Raw genomic sequence first — 26295 nt, 5'->3', positions numbered from 1 at the left:
ATCAACATGAAAACAAATAATTAGGTAAATTCAGAGAGTGATAGGTGCTCTGAAGATTACATTATGTATATGACAGCAGGGTTCATGTGGAAAGGGCATGGGCGTGATCGGTGATTATAGAATGTTATGAGAATTTATAAGCTGAATGATGAGGAGGCAGGAATGTACAGATCTGGGAGAAGGTCATTCCAAGCAGAGGAAATATCAGGTACAAAGCCTCTGAGGCTGGAAAGCACTTGGTCTATTTTTAAAAGAACAAGAAGGTCACTGTAGCTGGAGTCTAGAAAGCAAGGGAAAGAAGAAAGGAGATGAGGTTGACAAGGTTGGGTCCTGTAGAGTGTGGTGGCCTTGTTAAAGGGTCTGGATTTTATTCTGGGTGTGATGGGATTGCATGGATTTAAACAAGCAACTGATAGGATCCGATTATGAGCAAACAGTAAGGAATATTAACTGCCAAATAAGAGAGAAGAAAAAAATGTGAAAATCAGATACAATCTCATAAATAGCCTGAAGCAACTTAGAGAAAGGACTAACACGCCTATATCTCCATCACAGGCTCTGAAGGTGTCAGTGCATTACAGCATCCTAAATAGCTGATGTTTATCACAATAAGTAGGATTCACCAAGAAAACATGAAAGTATAAAATACTACCATACATTTACATAGCACTTCCAATATTTTATAAATGGTAAAATAGGTATCATCTGAAAATATGCTTTTTAGAATGGCAAGGAGAATATAATATCAGAGTTTCATCTAAATGATTTATTTTATGCTTCAAGAAATAAATCTTTAGCTAATCAATAAACTTAGTTACCTGAAATAACTCCATTTCTGAGATTTCTGAATAGGCAAAGTTTTAAGCTGTCTTTAAAATAATCAACGTACAAAAATCCCTTTCTCTTCCTTACTTTGCATTGCAACCATCATCTAGGTATAAAATCCACTCAAAAAATATGTTTTTAAATCCATGCTCGACCAGACAAAACCAGTTCTTTCATCGTCACTTAAATATATTCCTATCCCCTCTCCTCTACACAGGCTGTGGTCTCATGTTCTAATCTCTCTCCTCAGCTGCCCACTATCTCAACTCAAATCCCATCTCCTTCATTTCATCCTCATTGGGTCCCGAAAAGAAGCAAGCACTGTAAAAGTACATTTTTTCCCATTTATAATTAGAAATAAAGTGAACATTTGGCATTATGTGAATAAAATGGATTTCTTTAAATACACTTCTGTGCTTCATCCACAAAGCATTACTTTTCTAATTGCTGGAAGTCTGAACTTCTCAGATTTTCCCACCATATGATGCTAAGTTTGCTCACCACTGTTTAAGGTAGTTATTGTCAAATCACTTTAAGTACATTTTTCCTTTTGTAATTAATTAGTCATCTGTGTGACAATGTGAATATTCTGGTCTCCAAAAATTCTTTCACTCAGTGCTTCTTACAATTTCACTCTTTTAATTATAAGTAATAGTGTGTACTCCTGGAAAAGCTTCAAATTTAAAGAACTATGAATGTTCTTTCCTCGCCCCACCCCAAATGCCCAGTCATACCTCCACAGAGGTCAGCCCTGTTTACTGATTCTTGTGTTTCCTTCTGGAAATTTTCAATGTATACACAAACATTTACACATTTCTTCTTTTTTTCTAAATCACAAATGGGACCATATTATATATACTGTCTTGCAACTTCATTTTTTTTTCCGTTAATATATCCCGGACTTCTTTCCTATCACCTCATATAGATTCATCTCATTTTTTTAAATGGTGACAGAGAATTCTATTTACCATTATTTATTTAATTAGTCTCCTAAATGTACATCATTATAATTTTCACTTACAGTTTTATATGGTATCAAACAATGCTACAATAAACATCCTTGTATATATAACTTTACACGCTTTGTGTGAATAACATTGGAAAGAAAAATTGCTAGAAATATTACTGCTGGATACAAATATGTTTAATTTCTTTTCTTTTGATAGATAATCACAAATTTTCTTTCAAAATTGCATCAGTCTACGCTCCCGTTAACAGCAATGTTAATTCCTCATCCCTTCTTCCTCATCAACAATGGACCTTAGCAAATTATTTAATCTTTACCAATCTGATAGGTGAAGGAAAAACAGCAGCTCACTAGTGTTTTAATTTTTATTTTTTTAACAAGAAGATCAAGCATCTTGTCACGAATTTATTGAATATTTGAAATCTTTTCTCTATGAAATGTTTAAAGCCTCTGTCCTTTTTTCTATTAGGTATTCCTAACAAAGAACAATATTTAATATTTTAAGCAATATATTTAAAGAAATGTACAACAAGCTTCATTATAATTTTCAAAAAATATTATTTTAATTGGTAACCTACACCTAAGTACTCTCTCCAAAAAGCTGCGGTTCCTGGAAGTATATATCTAATTTCAGTATGTTTAATAAACCTTTACAAACTTGACCTTTATATTGAGAATACATTAATAAATGTGCTAGAGAATTTCCTATATTAAAATCGCCTTAATTCTTTTTTAAAACAAAACAAATTTCTATAGGCAATTAATAGGAAGCAACTGAAAATTAAGAAATCAGCATATTGATCTTTAGCTAACATTTTAGAACCACTAATTCCAACTATGGCTTCTTATTTAGTACTAAACTAAGAAGGCGTTTCCAAGAACAGGAAAACCAAAAACCTAAATTAAATCTGTCTTGAGAGAGCACAGTACATCCATCTTTCACTATTACATGAGCTACTCTTTTTCTACTTCAAAAATCAATTTCTTAAAGACCAGGAGTAAACAACCAAGTGTTGGAGTGTGGTAAGCACTTGCCTGATCGATGTAAAAAGCCGTGCCTGCGCGGATCTCTCGACGCTGTTTGAGATCAGTTTCGGTGGTGTCTCTTGATAAGGCGATGTATTCAACCTCCCGTTTGGTCAACTCCTGAAAAGCAGAGCATGTCCCAAAATAAAAATCAAGTTCCCAACGTATGCTTTGGAGCCAGTTATCTGACAATGTCACTCTACAGAAGAGCATTTTAAATGTAATTCTAGATTAAAGCCTTTTGAGCCTCAGCTTTAAGAAAAATGCAATAAATGTAGCATTAACCAAAATATGTATATATCTCTCCTCAGAGCTCTACTTTTACTGTACACAATAATTTATGACTTAATTACTTACTACTTAAGCAATAATAATCAAAATTAGATCTTATAAATCTTAATGTCTCCTGTAGAGTTCTTTTCAAATATCAAGAGTAATAATTTGGCTATTACTTGATTTTCAGACAAACGATAGTCATCTCTGTAAGTAGTGTTCATCTTTTTTTTAAAGGGTGATTTAAATTAATTTATTCCAGGAGCCAATGTTTACCAACTATATATTGATACAATATGTTAGGTATTTAACAAGTGTGAAAATAAGGTAAATATCAATAGTCAGGAGAGACACATACATAACTATTCAGGAAGGAAAAGAAGAAGTGAGATGAGAAGGAGGAGGGGGGTAAGGGGGTTATTATTTCACACACAAAAAGTCATTTGATTTGAAGGAGAAACCATCCAGAATCCATTTCTTTTAGAATAATTAATCTATCCCTAATTAATTTTGCCATATATGTAGCAACTATGTACAAAAAGTTTTTAACATTATCCTTGGTTTTACAATGTTGAATTAAAAGCAATGACGTGCTCCAATCCAATAAGGCATACAATATGTTTTTACTAAACAGGAAGAACAAATTAATTTACTGGACGAGTATAAAGAAAAATGTTGAATGAGCATGCCATTACTGGTGAAAGCGGATATTTCCACACAATGGGATTTTTTTCTCCACCATGTGATGTTGATAAAAATACATTATTATTGTCATTTAGTTTTTTAAAATGTGCTGGGTCCCATGCACCCATAAATTTCAGTATATGTGGAAAGAAGGGAAAAGTTTTAAATAGAGAAAACATACACCATAGTGGTGAAGATGTAGTGATACCAAATGATGTTTCTCTAAATAAGAATGAATTGCCCACGAGAGCACAATTTTGGAGTTAAGTAGCAGGTTTTCTTTTAGCAGATACCTCCTTCTGACTTCGCCTTCCTGTCTTGTTTAATTGATTGTCTGAATACGGTCTCCCACACTGAAAAACCCTGTCATTCACACTGGTTGACAAAGTGGTGTATGCCTCTTACTGTTAAATTGTACCACGGTAGCACCCTGAACTGCCACAATGAGGATGTTATCCTCAGTCTTGAGTTTCCTGGGACTCTTCACCAGCCAAGACAAGCACCAAGGTCTCCTCAGCTGCAGCTTCACAGAAGCGGTACCAGCAAGTTGACAAACAGCACCAGAAGCAGCAGATGGGAGAGGTGGCAGAGGTCTGTTGAGGTTTCTTTGAACTATCTACAAAACTCATTTCATATGAGTGAAATATGAAATAAACACAACTATCAAATTATTTCTATTTAATTTCTCATTGGTTCAACAGGCTTGCCCCCAAATTTCTGCCTTTAAAGATGTCATCTACTCTGGCTCTTACTATGCATAGAATCCTATAGCTAATGACAGCAGTACCCATTGCAGAGTTTGGAAGGCAGCTTAGGCTATTAAGTTTTCTTCCACGTATTTCCACATCCTAAAGCTGCCTCAGCTCTAATTCACAATTTAAAGTTTGGTGCTTGTTGTCTTTTTAAGATACAAGCTTTGTACTTATAAACTTGAGTTGCATTTTTGAGCCAACAAGACTCCTATAATCTCCTAGCCTGGCTCATTCCACATTTCTCACAAGCTTCAAAGTCTTGCGAGAAACAAAATCAAAGTGAGATATTGTGGCCTTTGAAATGAGCCAGGCGGTGAGTGCACATCTTAAAACTAAAGAGGTTCTAGACCTGGGATTTTCGGTGGCTGACTCTGCATTCTTAGACAAGACACTTTTGCCTTGCATATTAATAAAGTGAGGATAATACTACAATGGCACGTTGTACCTCACAAACTGGTTCTAGGAACAAATAAAAATATGAAATTTATGAGCTAGAGGGAGTTAGTTTCTGATATGTTCATTCTATTTTTATCATTCCTGCCCTACATGATTTTGAAAGTACCAAGATAAATTCACCACCGAAATAGAAGAGTACGCAAAGTACATTTCAATAGCTTAGAAATCAATTATTTAATATCAAGTTACAAAGGAAACTTTAAGTAAGCTTTTTCTCTTCATCCTGAAAAGTATCTTTGGGACAGACCTACTTATCTGATAGTGTTCTTCCTTGAATCATTAGAGCAATGCCTATTAACGCTGACAAAGTAGTAGAAAACAAGTCCTATAATTTTTTAAAATTTGTGTCGAGATTTGAATATTTCAACTCGCTTCACAACCGTACTCAGAGAACTACGAACATTTAAGGGGATAACATGTCAGAAAGGGGAAGCAATGTGAGATCTGAAGTCTAGCTCCATCATTTACGTATAAAGCTTGAGTGAGTTATTTAATTTCTCTGAACTTATTTTCTCATCTATTTAAGAAAAAAAAAAAAAGAGTGCAAGTTAACACATAAGAGAGATTCTGTAATCCTCAGGCTCCCTTTAAAGACCACATAACATCAAAAGTCAGAATTATCTGGCTTTTCAAAATGTGGACCGAAGATAAAAGAATGCTTCCTGAATAGTATAAAACTGCACTTTGTTTTGTAATCTCAGTGTTGCTGATTCTATCTGCTACTCATTGCCTGAATTTAGATAGATCTCTTTCCTACTGGAAGTGGAGGGTTTTCTACCTACAACAACATTTGCTAAAGCTATGAAAGGCAAATGTACATTTACTTCCCAAGTAACTTATTCCAAATGCTTTATAAACAAATCACCCTTCAACATCAACATTTTTAAAGCAATGACTAATCCTGATATTTTTATAAATTCTTAATTTATTTACAAAATAGCTTATCATAGTTAAGACCCTTAGGAATCCACAAGAATTCATTGCTTACCAGGTACTGCATAGCAATAGAGCGGCGAAGAGGCCCAGGAGGTCCTATTAGAAAGACATCTTGCCCCAAAAGATCCTTCTGCATTATCCATCTTAGATGTTGAATTACTGATTGAGCCAGAGAGTCTGAAACTTTAAGGTGGAAAAAAGGTAAAATGAAATGCAAATCAGAATACTACATATAAGTCTTCAAGCAACCAATGCAGACAGTACATTAAGTTAAAATATATATATATATTATATATACATACACATATATACACACATGCACACACATGCATATATACATATACACATATATACATTCATACATACATCTGGTGAATTTTCACACTGTTTTACAATAAAACCATTATTATCTAATGTTGTAACAGAACAAAGTTTATTACATCACAAAGAGCCACATAATCCCATACTTCAAAGCTTATTAAGAAACAGGAATTCTCTGGTGGTCCAGTGGTTAAAACTTGGGCTTTCACTGCTGTGGACCCAGGTTTGATCCCTGGTCGGGGAAGTAAGATCCCACAAGCCACATGGTGTGGCCAAAAAAAAAAAGCTTATAAGAATGCTTGAACAATGTGTCACCAAAGGAATGAAAGTGATTTTCAAGGGTGATATGAGCAGTTAGTACCATTACTTTGTCACAATTTTAAAGCCCATCTCTTTTGTTCTAAAAAGGGGATATGACCAAATCATCCCAGACAATTAATAATTATCACAGTTTTGAAAAATTTTTTAAAGCTATAATAAGTTGGCACTGGGTTGTGAGATCTCTCAAACTTCACAGTTAGGAAGTCTGATGTAGACTTAAATGACTTCTTTAGAATTTAAGTCTATCCTACACCAACTCTTTTGGGAATAGAAGACTACTCCGTATAATGCCCTTCTAAGTCTACTATATATTTTTTTTTTTTTGCCACGTGGCATGCGGGATCTTAGTTCCCCGACCAGGGATCAAACCCATGGCCCCTGCATTGGGAGTGTGGAGTCTTAACCACCGGACCACCAGGGAAGTCCCTAACTCTACTATTAAATCACCCATCAATCCACTCATCTTCTCCCTAAACATTTTTTTAAATGTTTGTATTAATACAATTAATTTGTGTTTGCTCACTTATAAGTCACCCAGTGACCTAGCAAGTGCTTCCTTAGGTATACAAGAAAAACTCTTGCCCTTATACACTGAGACGTATAGAATACTCACAGCAGTGTGGCTCAAAATAAAACTGGAGACAGGAGATGGATAAAAAGCATGCAGTGGAATATTATATAACAACAACAAAAAAACCCAGAATGAACTACCATCACTTCCAACAATATGTTTAACTCTTAAATAAGAAAAAAATTTGTCACAAAATAAGTCATACATTAATGATTAATATCACTATTTTGATAAAGCTCAATAAACTAGCAAATTGAATTCTTTACAAATACATACATATGTGATAAAACAGTGCTTGAAAAAGCAAAAATGCAAAAGTGATAAATTCAGGATACTTGGACATGGAATCAGAGAGATTCTCATGGATAACTTCAACGGTATTCGTAACATTCTACTTCTTAAATTGGGTGTGGGTACAGTGTTTCTTTTACTATTATGTTGCATTTTATACATAAACACATACAATACTGATGTTATGTATATGTGTATGTATATATATATGTATTGTGTAAATGTATATAAAAAACATAAAGTCTTTTGTATGTGTTGAATAACCCATACTTGTTAATCTTTGTTTAATCATCCAGGAAGGTCATGAAAGAATTCAAAGATCAATCTAAGAACGCTTGCCTTGGACTAAAGCTGTGCTTCCCCCCACCCCCTCCACCAACAGCATAATCTTGCTAGGGTGGTTCCCCCTACCCTCCCTGAAAAAAGTTAACATTGAATCATTGGAAAAAATAAAGATAAATTTCTGATTTTCTTAATCATGGTGGGAAGATCAAGGACAAGGTTTTGGGCAGACTGGTTGGTGCATCACATCACTGGGGACACATTAAACCGTTTTATAATTTCCCCAAAGCAATGCTTCTATGTCTGAAAATCAGGAGACTCATCACCCAAGTGGAGGTACTTGGCTTCTCTCCTGTCCTCTACGAAGCCTCTACACCATGCATGGGGGCAAAAACTGGTTCTTGGAGGGGGACTTGAGAATAATTCTTAGCTATTACAATGGTCTGTTGCCCACTAAAGGGATGCTGTGCATCAACAGATATACAATATATCTGTGCATTGAATTCCACGGAATTGGGGAGAGACAATTGGGGGAAAATGTTCTTAGGAACAATAATGAAAAACAGAATAAAAAACATTGCCCAATGATGAAAAACAGAATAAAAAACATTGCCCCAAGACCTATACCTCTGAGAATCTCTCAAGGAGCTCCACAACGCTAGGAAGCAATTCACCTGTACCTCATTCTTAACTATCAGATGTCCACTTAACTATTTTTCTTTCTTACTCCAGGCTTAAATCTTTGTCATATATGGTCTACTCTTTCTTATTTCAAGGTAAGTCCATCTGCTTGCTGTTTAAGGATGAAACAAAATAAGAGTTAAGAAGCTCTAATTTCTCCATCAGTAAAATTACGCAAAGTTCCCTATGCTGCAGATCTACCACCTCTTCTTACTTTGATATCAAATATATAATTAAAAACGTAAACACTTTGGGTTATTTTACATTTTCACAAATCTCAGTTTACTTTGGCCACAGGTCTTCTCTACACTATTCTTAAAGTTTTATGTTGCTTCTTTGTATTCACCTTTGGAAATGTGCCTGACCCTTCATTACCTGGACTTGACTATTTAAAATATGAAATTTCCAAAGTTCTATCAGGTAAAGCCAAGTTGGTCTCTTCAGCTTCCTCCACCTTTTATTATTTATAACTATTTGTAACTATTCATAATGACAGAGTCTCAGTAGAGTTCCATTCCATTTTGAATGCCTTGACCTTGGAACTCATATTTCTTTTCAAGATTTTTTTTTTTAAATCGAAGGTAGGATTTCCCAATCAAATGTGAGGTCTTCGCCTCACAAGTTGTCAGTGTTAGCAAAGTGCTGACATTTAGGAATAATTTATCTTTTTCTTAGCAAACTGAAGGAAGAATCAAAATTATAATAAAAGAGCAGTTCGTACACCAGTGTACTTTCTTAAGTGGGAGAGAAAGGCATGGAGATGGAGTTATTTAAAGCCGGATCCTGGGAATTGTGTAGAACTTTGAGTATGTTCATGGGAGTGTCTTCCACTCAGCATGATCCTCACGTGCTGAGAACCACTGGCCCTAAGGCATATCTGGCAATTCGCAGCAATCCCTTCCTTTGCTCTTACCACTCAACAGTGGTTCTCAACCAGTGGCAGTACTGCCACTACTCCATGCCTGCCAGAGGCATCTGGAAATGCCTGACTCTACATTTCAATTCTACGTAAGTTTCTTAATATGGATAAGCAGCTTCTGAACCCTGTGGCTTGCCTTGTAGTCTACGCTATACCCTCATAAAGACCTCTTCTTTTCCCTTCTTTTGTCTTCCCTTAATAACTCGTAATGATAGTCATAATTTATTGCCTTCCTGTCATGTGCTGGGTAAAAATACGAATGATTTTTCCTACTCTCATTTAGATCTCACAACAACCCTAGAAGGTAGCAGACTACCGCATATAAGGATATAGACTCAACCCAAACTGTTTAAATCCCAACTGTTTTAGTATAGCTGTTTACTGTGTAATCTTAATCAGTTACTTAAATTCTCTGTGCTCAGTTTCTCCATCTGTATAATGGATATGATAAATGAACTTACTTATAAGGTGGTTATGAGGATTAAATTAGGCACTTAGAACAGTGTCCAATAGTAGTATAAGCATTTGTTAAATATTCATTATCCCCATTTTGTGAATAAAAAAATCAAAGTTCTTATGGTGGCCTCATTTGTCCACAGTTGATAAGTTCATAAACCAGGATTGAGACCTAAATTGAGTCCAAAGCTTGCACTCCAGCCACCATGTCCTACTGCTCCTCTAAAATCTTTTTAACAGGCTCTATCTTCAGGTCCAAGACTTTCCCTACAAGTATGAACCTCACAGGGCTCCATCAAATTTAGTGGACTTGCTCTTATGGACACTAATTCTATTTCTTGGGCTTTGGTGATACCAGTGATACCTCCTTTTATTAAAATTTCAAATTCAATTTGTTGTTTACATTATGTTATCAGAGAACTCACTTCTCAAAAAAAAAATCCCATTTTCACTTATTCATATTTCAGTAGATCGTATTTTGTCAAAGAAAACGTTTAATTTGTCAGGAAGTCGCATTAAACTACTGAGAGAAAGCGTTAGGTACTACTGTGTGGTGTCTGTGGTATATTTTACATTAATGCTTGAAACTAGCTGTATTTTTTTTTAGGATGACCTCAAGAAAACATGAGTCATACTTAAAAGTGTTCCAGAAATAGAAACAAGATGTAAGACTGTACATTACAAACATCTGCAAAACAAACTGGCAAACTGCCGTGCATAACCTAATATAAACATAGCCCAGTGCACAAGAGAAATTCCCGAACTCAAAGTTTCCAGGCACAAGATGCTACCTTCTTTTTTTTTTTTTAATTGGAGTATAATTGCTTTAAATGTTGTGTTAGTTTCTGCTGTACAATGAAGTGAATCAGCTATATGTATACCTATATCCCCTCCCTCTTGGACCTCCCTCCGATCCCCCCCCATCCCACCCAGCTAGGTTGTCACAGAGCACGGAGCTGAGCTTCCTGTGTTTTATAATGCTCACACTAGCTATCTATGTTATGCATGGTAGTGTATATACGTCAATCCTGATCTCCCAGTTTGTCCCACCCTCCCCTTCCTCTGCTGTGTCCACATGTCCGTTCTCTATGTCTACGTCTCTATTCCTGCCCTGCAAATAGGTTCATCTGTACCATTTTTCTAGATTCCACATATATGCATTAATATACGATATTTGTTTTTCTCTTTCTGGCTCACTTCACTCTATATGACAGACTCTAGGTCCAACCACATCTCTGCAAAACACCCAATTTCATTCCTTTTTATGGCTGAGTAATATTCCATTGTATATATGTACCACATCATCTTTACCCATTCATCTGTCGTTGGACACTCAGGTTGTTTCCATGTCCTGGCTATTGTAAATAGTGCTGCAATGAACATTGGGGTACACATGTCCTTTTGAATTACAGTTTTCTCAGGGTATATGCCCAGTAGTGGGATTGTTGGATCATATGGTAATTCTATTTTTAGTTCTTTAAGGAACCTCCATACAGCTCTCCACAGTGACTGTGTCAATTTACATTCCCACCAACAGTGCAAGAGGGTCTCCTTTTCTCCATACCCTCTCCAGTACTAACTGTTTATAGATTTTTTGATGATGGCCATTCTGACGGGTGTGAGGTGATACCTCATTGTGGTTTTGATGCTACCTTTCAAGAGTCCACGTAATGACAAACCGATGTCAGAGTAATACCAGAGAGCTTGATCCTATATTCTAGGATTTCCTTCTCTTTGTAAAAATAAAATATCGGGTTCAAGTTTGATCCCATATTCTAGGATTTCCTTCTCTTTGTAAAAATAAAATATCGGGTTCAAGTTAGGCGAAATTCCTTATTCAATTCCTAGCCAATACTTGTTTCAAAAAAATAGGTACTATTTTTTTGGCCAGGCATATTCAAGGGCTTTAAAATAATTATATTAAAGGAACGTAAATTATAGTGTTCTCCCTCCACAGACTCAAATTTGTCATATATGTAAAGATTAAAATTTCAGAAAATTATGCAGAGCTCAAATTCAGCTTTAATAAATTCTTCAAAAAGGAGTGACGGGGGTGCAGAGTCAAGATGGCGTACTAGGAGGAGGCCGAATTTGCATCTCTTCACAACTAGGGCACCTATCAGGCACTGGTGGGGGACCATGGATACCTAAGGGGACAGGAGGAAGCCCCCAGCAACCGGGTATGACATGGGGCATGGGGGGAGTGAAGGGGGAGAAGTGGAGGCTGGACAGGACTAGCATCCCTGAGGGGCAGCTGCGGGAGGGGACGGGATCCAATGCCCAAAGGGGGAAATTGGGGAACCACTGGGAGGGCAGAGGATCAAAAGGACTGTGGCCAGGTTTCCTCTGCCCACGTAGACCCCCAGGAACCTGCTGAAATCCCAGGCCTGATCCTCTGCCCAGCTAGGCCCCCTCCAGCCACGTGGGTTCTGAGGGAGTGGGAGGGAGGGAAGGGGGAGGAAAAGTAAAGTCTAGACCTCTGGGAGTGGCACCCCTGAAGGGTGGCTGGGGAAGGGGAGAAGTTCTTACACCCAGCTGGACTCACCCACAGATGGGGGTCCAGCAGCAACAGGGGAGACCCTGGGGGAGAAAGTGGGGGACAGACGTGAAGGAATGGAAGGGAAGGGGGCCAGCGCTTTCCCTGTCCACTTAGGTACCGGGGAGCCTGTTGGGCTCATAGGCTTAATCCTCTGCCCTCGGAGCCTCCCTCCTGCCGCGCACAGCCCAAGCCCTGCCCCTACACCCCCCCCAGGGCCCCACCTCTACACTCAGAGACCCCCTCTGAGACCCCCTCCAAGGCACTGGGCCTAAGTCCCACCCACACACACTCACCCAGAGCTTTACCTCCAAACTCTGGAACGCCACACTCCAGAGTTGCCCCATTCAACTTGCTGCCTCTCCCCTTCCCCGCAGGTCCTAAGCTGAGGCCCCGCCCCACGCTAGAACGTCACCCCCGCCTAGGCCCCGCCCATCACCCCCCCTAGGCCCCGCCCATGCCCTGCCCTATGCTCAAAAGGCACCCGCCTAGATCCCACCCCACCTTAAACCCCATCCCTCCCTTAGTTCCACCCCTGCCTAAGTTCTGCCCCCATAGCAAGACTTTTTTTTTTTCCTCTTTTAGATTCGGTTTCTCTTTTACCTTGTTGATTCATTGTTGTGGATTCTTTTATATTTTTATTTTTCCTAATAAATCTTTTTTTTCTAATCTTATGTTATTCTTTATACTTTGTTATTGTTCTCTCCTTTTGCTTATTCCCCCCATCCCTTTTTTTCTATCTTTTTTATGTTGGTTTTATTTTACCTTTTTGCAGTTGTTTCAATTATATTTCATTTTTCCTAATATATTTTTTATCTTTCTAACTTTATTTAGTTTTTTATTCTTGATATTGTACTGCTTCTTTTTTCTTTCTTTGTTTCTCTCTTTTTTTTTTTTTTTTTTTTTTTTTTTTACCATGCCACAAAGTTTGCAGGATCTTGGTTCCCTGCAGGAGGTCAGCTCCAAGCTACTGTGGTGGGAGTTCTGAGTCCAAACCCCTGGACTACCAGAGAACCTCAGACCCCAGGGTATATTAATTGGAGGGAGGGCTCCCAGAGGTTCTCAGCACCAAGACACGGCTCTATCCAACTGCCTGCAAACTCCACTGCTGGACGTCTCAGGGCAAACAACCAGTAGGACAGGGATACAGAACCACCCACCAAAAAAAAAAAAAAAAAAGAAACGACAAAAAAATATGTTAAAAACCTACAAGACAAAATAAATGAAGCCAAAATAGGCAATCTACCTGAAAAAGAATTCAGAGTAATGATAGTAAAACTGATCCAAAATCCACGAAACAAAATGGAGAAAATACAAGAAACATTTAACAAGGATCTAGAAAACTAAAAAGCAAACAAACAGTGATGAACACCACAATTACTGAACACTGAACAATTATGCAATTACTCTAGTAGGAATCAATAGCAGAATAACTGAGTCAGAAGAACGGATAAGTGAGCTGGAAGATAAAATGGTGAAAATAACCACCAGGGAGCAGAATAAAGAAAAAAGAATGAGAAGAATTGAGAACAGTCTCAGAGACCTCTGGGACAACATGAAACGCAACAACATGTGAATTATAGGTGTCCCAGAAGAAGAAGAGAAAAAGAAAGGATCTGAGGGCTTCCCGGGTGGCACGGTGGTTGAGAGTCTGCCTGCCGATGCAGGGGACACGGGTTCGTGCCCTGGTCCGGGAAGATCCCACATGCCGTGGAGCAGCTGGGCCCGTGAGCCATGGCCAGTGAGCCTGCTCGTCCAGAGCCTGTGCTCTGCAACGGGAGAGGTCACACGGTGAGAGGCCCGTGTACCGCAAAAAAAAAAAAAAAAAGGATCTGAGAAAATATTTGTAGAGATTATACTCCTAAACTTCCCTAACATGGGAAAGGAAATAGTCAATCAAGTCCAGAAAGCACAGAGAGTACCATACAGGATAAACCCAAAGAGAAACATGCCAAGACACATATTAATCAAACTATCAAAAATTAAATACAAAAAAGAAACATTAAAAGCAGCAAGGGAAAAGCACCAAATAACATACACGGGAATCCCCATAAGGTTAACAGCTGATTTTTCAGCAGAAACACTGCAAGCCAGAAGGGAGTGGCAGGACATATTTAAAGTGATGAAAGGGAAAAACCTACAACCAAGATTATTCTACCCAGCAAAAATCTCATTCAGATTCGATGGAGAAATTAAAACCTTTACAGACGAGCAAAAGCTAAGAGAATTCAGCACCACCAAACCAGCTTTACAACAAACGCTAAGGGAACTTCTCTAGGCAGGAAACACAAGAGAAAAGACCTAAAATAACAAATCCAAAACAATTAAGAAAATGGTAATAGGAACATACATATCGATAACTACCTTAAATGTAAATTGATTAAATGCTCCAACCAAAAGACACAGAATGGCTGAATTGATACAAAAACAAAACCTGTATATTTGTTGTCTACAAGAGACCCACTTCAGACCTAGGGACACATACAGACTGAAAGTGAAGGGATGGAAAAAAGATATTCCATGCAAATGGAAATCAAAAGAAAGCTGGAGTAGCAATTCTCATATCAGACAAAATAGACTTTAAAATAAAGACTATTATAAGAGACAGAAAAGACACTACATAGTGATCAAGTGACCAATCCAAGAAATAGATATAAGAATTGTAAATATTTATACACCCAACATAGGAGCACCTCAATACATAAGGCAAATACTAACAGCCATAAAAGAGGAAATCGACAGTAACACAATCATGGTAGGAGACTTTAACACCCCAATTTCACCAATGGACAGATCATCCAAAATAAAAATAAATAAGGAAACACAAGCTTTAAATGACACATTAAACAAGATGGACTTAATTGATACTTATAGGACATTCCATCCAAAACCAACAGAATACACTTTCTTCTCAACTGCTCACGAAACATTCTCCAGGATAGACCATATTGTGGGTCACAAATCAAGCCTGGTAAATTTAAGAAAATTGAAATTGTATCAAGTATCTTTTCCGACCACAATACTATGAGACTAGACATCAATTACAGGAATAAAACTGTAAAAAGTACAAATACATGGAGGCTAAACAATACACTACTAGTTAACCAAGAGATCACTGAAGATATCAAAGAGGAAATCAAAAAATACCTAGAAACAAATGACAATGAAAACATGATGACCCAAAACTTATGGGACGCAGCAGAAGCAGTTCTAAGAGGGAAGTTTACAGCAATAGCATCCTACCTCAAGAAACAAGAAAAATCTCAAATAAACAACCTAACCTTACACCTAAAGCAATTAGAGAAAGAACAAAAAAACCCCAAAGTTAGCAGAAGGAAAGAAATCATAAAGATCAGATCAGAAATAAATGAAAACAAAAGGAAGGAAATGATAGCAAATATAAATAAAACTAAAAGCTGGTTCTTTGAGAAGATAAACAAAATTGATAAACCATTAGCCAGACTCATCAAGAAAAAAAGGGAGAAGACTCAAATCAAAACGACAGAATTAGAAATGAAAACGAAGTAAAAACTGACACAGCAGAAATACAAAGGATCATGAGAGATTACTACAAGCAACTATATGCCAATAAAATGGACAATATGGAAGAAATGGACAAATTCTTAGAAATGTACGACCTTCCAAGTCTGAACCGGGAAGAAAGAGACAATATAAACAGACCAATCACAAGCACTGGAATTGAGACTGTGATTTAAAATCTTCCAACAAACAAAAGCCCAGGACCAGATGGCTTCACAGCCGAATCTATCAAACATTTAGAGAAGAGCTAATACCTATCCTACTCAAACTCTTCCAAAATATAGCAGAGGGAGGAACACTCCCAAACTCATTCTACGAGGCCACCATCACCCTGATTCCAAAACCAGACAAAGATGTCACAAAAAAAAGAAAACTATAAGCCAATACCTCTGATGAACACAGAAGTAAAAATCCTCAACAAAATACTAGCAAACAGAATCCAACAGCACATTAAAAGGATCATACACCATGATCAAGTGGGGTTTATTCCAGGAATGCAAGGATTCTTCAATATATGCAAATCAATCAATGTGACACACCATATTAACAAATTGAAGGATAAAAACCATATGATAATCTCAACACATGCAGAAAAAGCTTTTGACAAAATTCAACACCCATTTATGATAAAAACGCTCCAGAAAGTAGGCATACAGGGAACCTAACTCAACATAATCAAGGCCATATATGACAAACCCACAGCCAACATCGTCCTCAATGGTAAAAAACTGAAACCATTTCGTCTAAGATCAGGAACAAGACAAGGTTGCCCACTCTCACCACTATTTTTCAACATAGTTTTGGAAGTTTTAGCCACAGCAATCAGAGAAGAAAAGGAAATAAAAGGAATCCAAATCAGAATAGAAGAAGTAAAACTGTCACTGTTTGCAGATAATGTGATACTATACATAGAGAATCATAAAGATACTACCAGAAAACTACTAGAGCTAATCAATGAATTTGGTAAAGTAGCAGGACAAAAAATTAATGCACAAATGATGAAAATCTGAAAGAGAATTTAAGGAAACATTCCCATTTACCATTGCAACAAAAAGAATAAAATACCTAAGAATAAACCTACCTAATGAGACAAAAGACCTGTATGCAGAAAACTGTAAGACACTGATGAAAGAATTTAAAGATGATACAAACAGATGGAGAGATATACCATGTTCTTGGATTGGAAGAATCAACACTGTGAAAATGACCATACTACCCAAAGCAATCTACAGATTCAATGCAATCCCTATCAAACTACCAATGGCACTTTTCACAGAACTAGAACAAAAAATTGCACAATTTGTATGGAAACACAAAAGACCCCGAATAGCCAAAGCAATCTTGAGAAAGAAAAACGGGGCTGGAGGAATCAGGCTCCCAGACTTCAGACTATACTACAAAGCTAGAGTAATCAAGACAGTATGGTACTGCCACAAGAAACAGAAATAGAGGTCAATGGAACAGGATAGGAAGCCCAGAGATAAACCCACGCACATATGGTCACCTTATCTTTGACAAAGGAGGCAAGAATATACAATGGAGAAAAGACAGCCTCTTCAATAAGTGCTGCTTGGAAAACTGGACAGCTACATATAAAAGAATGAAATTAGAACACTCCCTAACACCATACACAAAAATAAACTCAAAATGGATTAAAGACCTAAATGTAAGGCCAGAAACTATCAAACTCTTAGAGGAAAACATAGGCAGAACACTCTATGACATAAATCACAGCAAGATCCTTCTTGACCCACCTCCCAGAGAAATGGAAATAAAAACAAAAATAAACAAATGGGACCTAATGAAACTTCAAAGCTTTTGCACAGCAAAGGAAACCATAAACAAGACCAAAAGACAACCCTCAGAATGGGAGAAAATATTTGCAAATGAAGCAACTGACAAAGGATTAATCTCCAAAATATACAACAGCTCATGCAGCTCAGTATCAAAAAACAAACAACCCAATCCAAAATGGGCAGAAGACTAAATAGACATCTCTCCAAAGAAGATATACAGACTGCCAACAAACACATGAAAAGATGCTCAACATCACTAATCGTTAGAAAAATGCAATTCAAAACTACAATGAAGTATCATCTCACACTGGTCAGAATGGCCATCATCAAAAAATGTTGAAACAATAAATGCCAGAGAGGGTGTAGAGAAAGGGGAATCATCTTGCAATGTTGGTGGGAATGTAAATTGATACAGTCAGTATGGAGAACAGTATGGATGTTCCTTAAAAAACTAAAAATAGAACTACCATATGACCCAGCAATCCCACTACTGGGCATATAACCTGAGAAAACCATAACTCAAAACAAGTCATGTGCCACAATGTTCATTGCAGCACTATTTACAATAGCCAGGACATGGAAGCAACCTAAGTGTCCATCGACAGATGAATGGAAAAAGAAGATGTGGCACATATATACAATGGAATATTACTCAGCCATAAAAAGAAACGAAATTGAGTTATTTGTAGTGACATGGATGGACCTAGAATCTGTCATACAGAGTGAAGTGCGTCAGAAAGAGAAAAACAAATACCATATGCTAACATATATATGGAATCTAAAAAAACAACAACAAAAAATGGTTCTGAAGAACCTAGGGGCAGGACAGGAATAAAGACACAGACATAGAGAATGGACCTGAGGACACGGGGAGGGGGAAGGGTAAGCTGGGATGAAGTGAGAGAGTAACATTGACATATATACACTACCAAATGTAAAACAGATAGCTAGTGGGAAGCAGCTGCATAGCACCGGGAGATCAGCTCGGTGCTTTGTGACTACCTAGAGGTGTGGAATAAGGAGGGTGGGAGGGAGACCCAAGAGGGCGTGATATGGGGATATATATATGCATATAGCTGATTTACTTTGATATATAGCAAAAACTAACACAATATTGTAAAGCAATTATACTCTAATAAAGACGTTAAAATAAATAAATATAAACTAGTGATGTTTTCTTAGTATCCCAAGGGGCAACATAATACAATGGAAAGAAAAAGCCTCTGAAGCCAAACAGACCTAGTTGTGATTTCTCATCCTGTCCTTTATCAGTGTCCTTGGACAAGTATTCTGAATCTCCCGGGCCTAAGTTTTCTTATTTTCAAGAGAGCAGTAATACTACTTACTGAGTACAGTTATTGGGAGGATTATAGGTAAAGCACCTTGTCCAGTCCCTCAGATGGTGAGAACTAGGTGTGGAAGGATATTAAAAGCCCATCCTCACCTGCACCGTCCTCTACCTGGTGTGCACCCTGGACAGCAGGCTGCAAGGTATGGATTCAGTGGTCATGAATGAGCTTCTGGGTTTACTCAAATTACCTCCTGCACCTAGAGACCACCCGGAAAAAATAAGGGAGAAAGGAACCTACCTAACTAGTACAGCCTGTGTGAGGTGCTTTCCCAAGACATAACATTTTATTCACCAGAGTCATCCTATAAGATTGCTCAGAAGAATGTGAACCCAGGCTCATCACACTCCCTGCATGCATTACCATCTCAAGAGAGATTTCAAAAGAATCACAACTAATCTCACTGCAAGTGCACGCTCATTTACTAAACTGACCTATCTACCGTGTATCACTCTCTACTAGGATATAATAGACATCAAGGGGAAAAACAGGGGAGCAAGGGGCATAATACAATATGTTTAGAATCAAAGTCCTCATTATTTACCACATGTGCTAACTGAACTAAGAAATTAAATCATTCACACAGTTACATTTATTCAGGATCTTCTATATGCTTAGCGCCAAGAACACGAAGATAAGTACAATAAGATCCTTTGAAGGTGTCAAAGGAAAAAAATGCATATATATAAAGCCTTAGCTTATATAAGCCACTCATCTATAAAGTGGGCTGACGGGACTGATCTAATACCGATAGCTGTAATCGAAATTAAATGAGAAGTATAACAATGGCCAGTATAGTACTGAGCATAGAAAAGGTATTCAGTTTTCCTTAAAATTGGAAAAATACTTCAATATACATTAAATAAATCAGAGCATATACATATACATTAAGTATCAAGCTATACAGTTTTTGTGTAGAGGTGTTAGAATAAGAGTATTTATGCAAATTTTCTTGTATTTGCATAGGGAAACACAGGAAGAGGAGGAAATACTTCCCAATTCATTCTATGAGATCGGTGTTACCCAAATACCAAAATATGACAAAGACATCATTCAGTCCACCACAGTTATGGACTGAATGTTTGTGTTCCTCCAAAATTCATATGTTGAAATCCTAACTGCCAATATGATAGTATTCGCAGGTGGGGTCTTTGGGAGGCCATTAGGACATGAAGATAAAAGCTAGACAAAAATAGAACACATGTTGTATTATTACATTTACATAAAATTCTAGAAAATCCAAATAAATCTACAAAGTAGATCAGTGATTCCCAAAAAAGGGAGGAACCAGGGGGCATTATAAAGGGGCACAAGTAAACTTTTCAGAGTGATGAGTTTGATTACTATCTTGATTTTAGTGATGTTTCATGGTTACATACATATGTCAAAATTTATGGAGTCGTACATTAAATATGTACAATTTGTTGTATGTAAATTACACTTAGTAACACTATTTTTTAAAAGATTAGAATTAAAATGTTAACAGTGCTTATAATTAGGCTTACAAATGATTTGCATTTTATCCTTTGTTTCAGTGTTTCCCAAGTTTTTGTATTGATGTTTTGTTTTTGTGATAGGAACAGTTATATTTCTTTTGAAAAACCATATTGCAAAGTAATCATAGCCATACTGGAAGTAGAAAATAATTGTGATACACAGAGAAAGTAGCAATTTGATGGGTGACATATATTAGAATATTTTGACTAATCAATAGATCACAATTTAATACCCCAAATTCAATTTGCAATTCAGCCTCTTAAAATGCTTATCCATAAACTATTGCTAAATTGTGAAAATTTACAAAAGACAACTTTGTTGATCTTAATGTAGCTAGTCATATTCATGACAAGACAACAATAATCAAAAACATAAAATGAGATCAAGGCATGACCTTCAGTTATGAACACATCTCAGAAGAAGCAAGAATTTTTAGATCCTGTCAAATTCTTTAAACACAAAGCATTAACTTTTTATTTGTATGAGTCAGTTCACAGAAAAAGCAGTTATAATGGATGTATTCTCTAATTTAATAAAGTTTCACTTTAAACATGGGAGTTTAATAGCTTTTTTAAAGTTACAGTCTAATATATACTTACTATAACAAAGAAAAAAATCTGAAAAATTAAATGATCCCTTTCATTTCCAACCCCACTCCTAACCCAATGCCCCAGAAAGAAGTCAAAGAGCCTGGAGCTCGGCCTTCCACACTTTTCTCTGTGTACAGGGAGACATATAATACACCTGCAAAGGGTGTTCCAAGTTTGTTTGTTTTTTAAAACAAAAACAAAAATTGTATCATACTTTATATACTACTCTGCAGTCTTCCATTTTTGCTTAACAACATCATATGGACACCCTCTAGGTCCACAGATATAAATCTAATTTATTCTTTTTTAACAGCTGCAGAAGTTTCCATAATATATCTGTAAAACAATTTATTCAACTATTCCTCTACTGACACACTCAGATTGCTTCTAGTTTTTGTCACTATCAAAAACAACAAAATGCTTCAATATATATTGTGTACAAATATCTTTTTTATGTGCTGATTTTTCCCTTAATGGACAGAACCTAATAAAGAAACTGCTACATCCAGAAGGTATTTTATTTTAATAGCTATTACCATATTACTTTCCAAAGAAGTCAAATGAACTCACACTTCCACAGCAATGTACCAAATGCCATTTCCCTGCGACCTTGTAGGTACTGGACATTATATAATACCTTTTAATTTTGGCCCAGATGATGTATGAATATTGTTATCTTATTGTATAATTTGCATCTTTCTAACTACTAAGCAGGGTTAGAACATATGTACATATGCACATATTGGCCATCTGGATTTCCTGTCCTGTGGTATGCCTATTTAAACCCTTTGCCTATTTTCTACTGGATCATATGATGTTTCTCATCAATTTATATGCTATATTTGTAAATAAAGGGTATTAAACCTCTGCCTATCATATATGTTATACATGCATTGAAAATGTGATTTTTAAGTTAGGGGTTTAGTACTTGAATTCATTTAAACAATGTCATTAATGGTGGTTAAATTGCCAGGTAAATACAAAGAAGCCTACTACCTAGCTCAAAAACTGTACATCTGCAATGAAAGTTGCAGAAAGCAACAACAGTCATTAAATAGAAAATAAAAAGCAAAAAAAACACATCAATAAACTTTAAGTCATCTTCAGTATGGTACCTGGGAGAAAGAAAATTAAAGAAAAACTAGGCACTGAATAAACACTGCTATAGAGACCCCAGAGGAAACTTCAGGGCATGTTCAGGAGCTTTAAAAGTTGGTGGGACTCTTCCTTTTGAGGACTCCATGCTTAAAAATATATCTAAAGGAATCTCAAATGAAATCCTTTTCCAAAGTACATGTAATGAGAGGCAATTCATTAGGACACTAGTAAAATTAAGGCAAGTCTTAAGGATTGGAGGCTTTGCTTCTCAGATTGTTTTGCAAGCACTGACGATTAAGTAAGGGAATCTGAGGTAACACCTCCCTGGAGGCCTTTTGTGTAACCTCTGTCACAAATTTATTAAAACTGACAAGTAGCTGCAATGATTGTTCCACATTATCTACCCTGACACAAAAATGACATAGCTTTTCCATGCTATTCTGTCATTTATAACATTGATGAATTTCTCAAACCTCTTAAAATCATTTACAAACTAAAGACAAAGGTTCTTTCCCCCCTAAAAAAACTCTCATTCTGTTAATTATGCCCAAACTCGCCATTTTAAGAGCACAATGCTGTAATTCTTGCAGTAAATCTTTATGGGCCCTAAGAGTTCAGTGTGTCCAGTAAACCTTAAATGACCTCACATATAATTGGTTCACTGACTGCAACAAGAAGATTATGTAAGGAAGCAGAAATATAATTCTGAGGTCAGGTTTAAAGTCATCTCTTGAAAACTTGCTACCTTGGAGCACCACTTCATAAGTCAAACCTTGGAAGAAATACCAGCTTTGATACAATATCGTTTAACTTCAAGCACAAAAACATGAAGGAACCCCTTTTCAACAGCTGCCAATTTCAACTAAGCCTTGAGGTTTGGTTTTCATACAAAAAGGCAAAAAAGCTTCAATTATCCACTTCAACACTTGCAGGTAAGAGACTAGGGACTAAGATGATAAGTGGAAGTTATAATGGTCAAGGCAGGAGGTAACAAGACCTAGATAATAAAAAACTAAAGAACAGTCCAACTCTTATGTCTATTATATGCCAGGCACTGGGCTAGATACTGGAGCTAAAAAGATGTCCTGCTGTGCCCAATGCTGTGAAGACAGAAACAGTTCAAATGAGAAGCTGACAACTGACTACAAAATATAAGCATTCATTATCTCAATCAAATGGTCAGTGAATTAAATTTTACTTTGATGAGATAATACTGCTTTTGTGTGGCTTTTAGTTGAATTTTAGACTTCTACTTAAGAATACCTCGAGTCTATAGCTTCTGCCAGTTAGCAGGATTTCTACCATTCCATTAAATAGATGCTAAATATGAATATCAGGGATCATAGTTCAACACTGTGACTTTTATTTCTTCATTAGTAAAATACAACAGTGATGTTCAATGCTCTAAATAATAACTTTAATTAAGATAGAGATAAAATAAAACTGCCATGCTTCAACTATTTCAATATTTTTCAGTAATCCTTCACACTTTTAAATTCCAAAAGAGTTTTCCAACATCGCAGGACTTATTCTAAAGAAAGCCGCCAGAGACACTGTGGCAGACTATAAAAGAAAAATCAAACAGAAGTCAGGAAATCTGGGTTTTGCTACTAATTAATTAGTCTTCTGACCTCTTTCTTGTGATCCTACTTTCCCGGCTATAAAATGAGTTGCAGAGAGGATAATAATTGCTAAAGTTCCTTTCCTTAACAAAAGTCTACCATTTTATGTTGCATTTCAAAATATTAAATATCCAAGAGGCAAAAAGCTAAAATGAAGCATAAATACAGGAAGGAAAGTAATAGGGTATCAAACTTCAACAAAACATCATTTCCAAAATATTTTAACATATTTTAAAAAATAACTCTTAGGGAGAAAAAATCCACCAAAGTTCTCTCATGGCCAAAACCCATAATCCCTAATCAGTCATGTAATAGCAAGAATGAAGCCAAAGAACTGTAATTTCCCCAATCTGGTAACAGTCCCTGAGAGAGGGAGAAAACGTTCAAAGAACTGTATTTGAACATAATACAGTAAACAGATGCATAAAAACATGTTATATTATGCAATACAATATATCTGTCTAATCAATGTGTAGCAACCAACACCTAATACTTATGTGAATATGTGAGATTTTGGTTGAATTAGCTGGGCCACTTTTCCTATTTCAAGTTAACAAACGCCCAACAGTCTTTTTCTTACAAATGGCACAGTTGCTCGTAAGAAAGACTAGCAGAGGCAATATAACAATTTACTGTTGGGCAAAACATATGCTATCATCCTCTTGATATATGGTAGGAACAATGATGAATGGATAGCAGGCACAAGCCATCCAACTGATTTCAGTATAAACTCTCTTCTGATATATTTCAAAGGGTAAGCTACTAATAACGAAACACAAAAGAAAACTTTTGATTACATAAGAGATGCATGCAAACAATAATAAAAATTGGAAGTATGTAAACCAGAAAATGTTGAGGGCTTTTCTTTGTTTTTCTGGGGGGTTTTCGTGACAATTTATGGGAGTTTTGCTATATTTAGGAACAGATACCTTTTACACTCTGGGACTTGGTCTGAGCCAGCCACTGTATTGTCCCTCAGTCATTTGCAAAGTATGAGAGTACATTCATTCAAAGCACATGCTTGTAAGTTTTTAAATTGATATTATTGCTAGGATCCCTTGAATTCTTGAAGCTAGTACAGACAGTCTTGTTAATTCTCTCACTGAATAAGAAGATCCTCAAAATGAGTAAGTATCTGTGATTATGACAAAGTACTTCAGCAGACCCCAGACAAGAGACTATGGCATCTTAGCTGTTAAAAGAAGGGATGGGTAGTGCTATCCCTTGTTGATAGCTATCAGGCAATGACCATGCTTCAGGTCTAGGTGAGACTGAAAAGGCCAACATTCTTTCCACACTGTAAACATGTTAAGTTTGATCTTCTTAAACTGAAGTATTTGAAGAGCCTACCAACATTGGTGATCTGCAAACAACCTAACTGAGAGCAAATTCAAAATTAAATCTAGCTGAAATATATTCCAGATTCATTTTTTAGGGATAAGACTGACTGAAGATGACTGTTTTTAGCATATCTCTTAAGCAGAATCACAGCAGCCTTTAGTAATCCCCGTACTCAATAGTGTCACAGGCATGCGATAATGGAAGATGAAAAGGAACAAGAATCAGGAGACTGGGGAAATGGTTGTATCTGGAACTCATATGTATTCAGCACTTTGTGCCAGGCACTATCGTATGTATTTCACATATGCTATTTGATTTAATCCTTACAATGTATCAGTGAGGTTAAAATGATCATCCCCATATAGTCAAGGAGACTCAGAACAGTTATATGACTACGGAAATTGACACATCTGAAAAGAAAGAAGGAAGGAGGGAAGGAGAGAAGGGAAGAAGGGAGGAAGAGAGAGAGAGAGAGGAAGGAAGGAAGGAAGGAAGGGAGGGAGGGAGGAAGGGAGGGAGGAAGAGAGGGAGAAAGAAAGGGAGGGAGGGAGGAAGGAAGGAAGGAAATTCATACATCTAGAAAGTAGTACAGTCAAAATTTTAAACATAATTTCCCCCCCCAAGTAGTTGTTTCCCTACAGAACTCAAACTATACAGCACTTTTCTTATTGTCTATCAAGAGCAGATATTATTCTTCACATCTGAAGTTTATTATAAAAATTAGCTACATTCATAATGAGAAAAGACCCAGAAATCAGGAAAAATGAGTGGTTTTTTTTTTTCAATTATCACGTACCTATGACATGTAAGATGTTATAGATCTATTTTGTTAATTTTTCTCTAGACAAGTATAACAACTTGTTAAAGAATTAAGCCATTAGTCTCACCCCTAGAAAAGAAAACCTGTCTGTTAAAATAATATGATTAGGCATAACCATTAAATAATGAACATCAAAAATAAATATTCCTGACTCCCACTTCTAGTTAGCATGGCGAGAACTGCAAGAGAATTTCACTTCCAACATAACAACCAGGACAAACCAGTTAATCTACAAAAATCACAGTTTCTTAAAATCCATCATACAGCTAAGGATACAAAGAAATCTAAATGAACTAGATTATAGAAAGTAATGAGCCCTTTCAAGGAGAGAGGAGACCCACAGCT

At 36.7% G+C, this 26295-nt stretch overlaps 1 protein-coding gene across 2 annotated transcripts in view; it reads right to left on the bottom strand.

Moving 5' to 3' along the window:
- The window catches only part of VWA8 (von Willebrand factor A domain containing 8), a 369390-nt gene that overhangs the window by 320530 nt on the left and 22565 nt on the right, over nucleotides 1–26295 (bottom strand). For both annotated transcript variants that reach the window (XM_059995512.1, XM_059995513.1), the window contains exons 3-4: nucleotides 5972–6102; nucleotides 2828–2938 (exon numbers count right to left, since the gene is read on the bottom strand). In XM_059995512.1, coding sequence (XP_059851495.1) covers nucleotides 2828–2938; nucleotides 5972–6102 — 242 coding nt within the window. The remainder of the gene's footprint in view (nucleotides 1–2827; nucleotides 2939–5971; nucleotides 6103–26295) is intronic.

This window comes from Delphinus delphis, chromosome 18, assembly GCF_949987515.2.
Source record: "Delphinus delphis chromosome 18, mDelDel1.2, whole genome shotgun sequence".
Classification (NCBI taxonomy): domain Eukaryota; kingdom Metazoa; phylum Chordata; class Mammalia; order Artiodactyla; family Delphinidae; genus Delphinus; species Delphinus delphis.
This window is presented reverse-complemented; position numbering and strand designations above follow the sequence as displayed.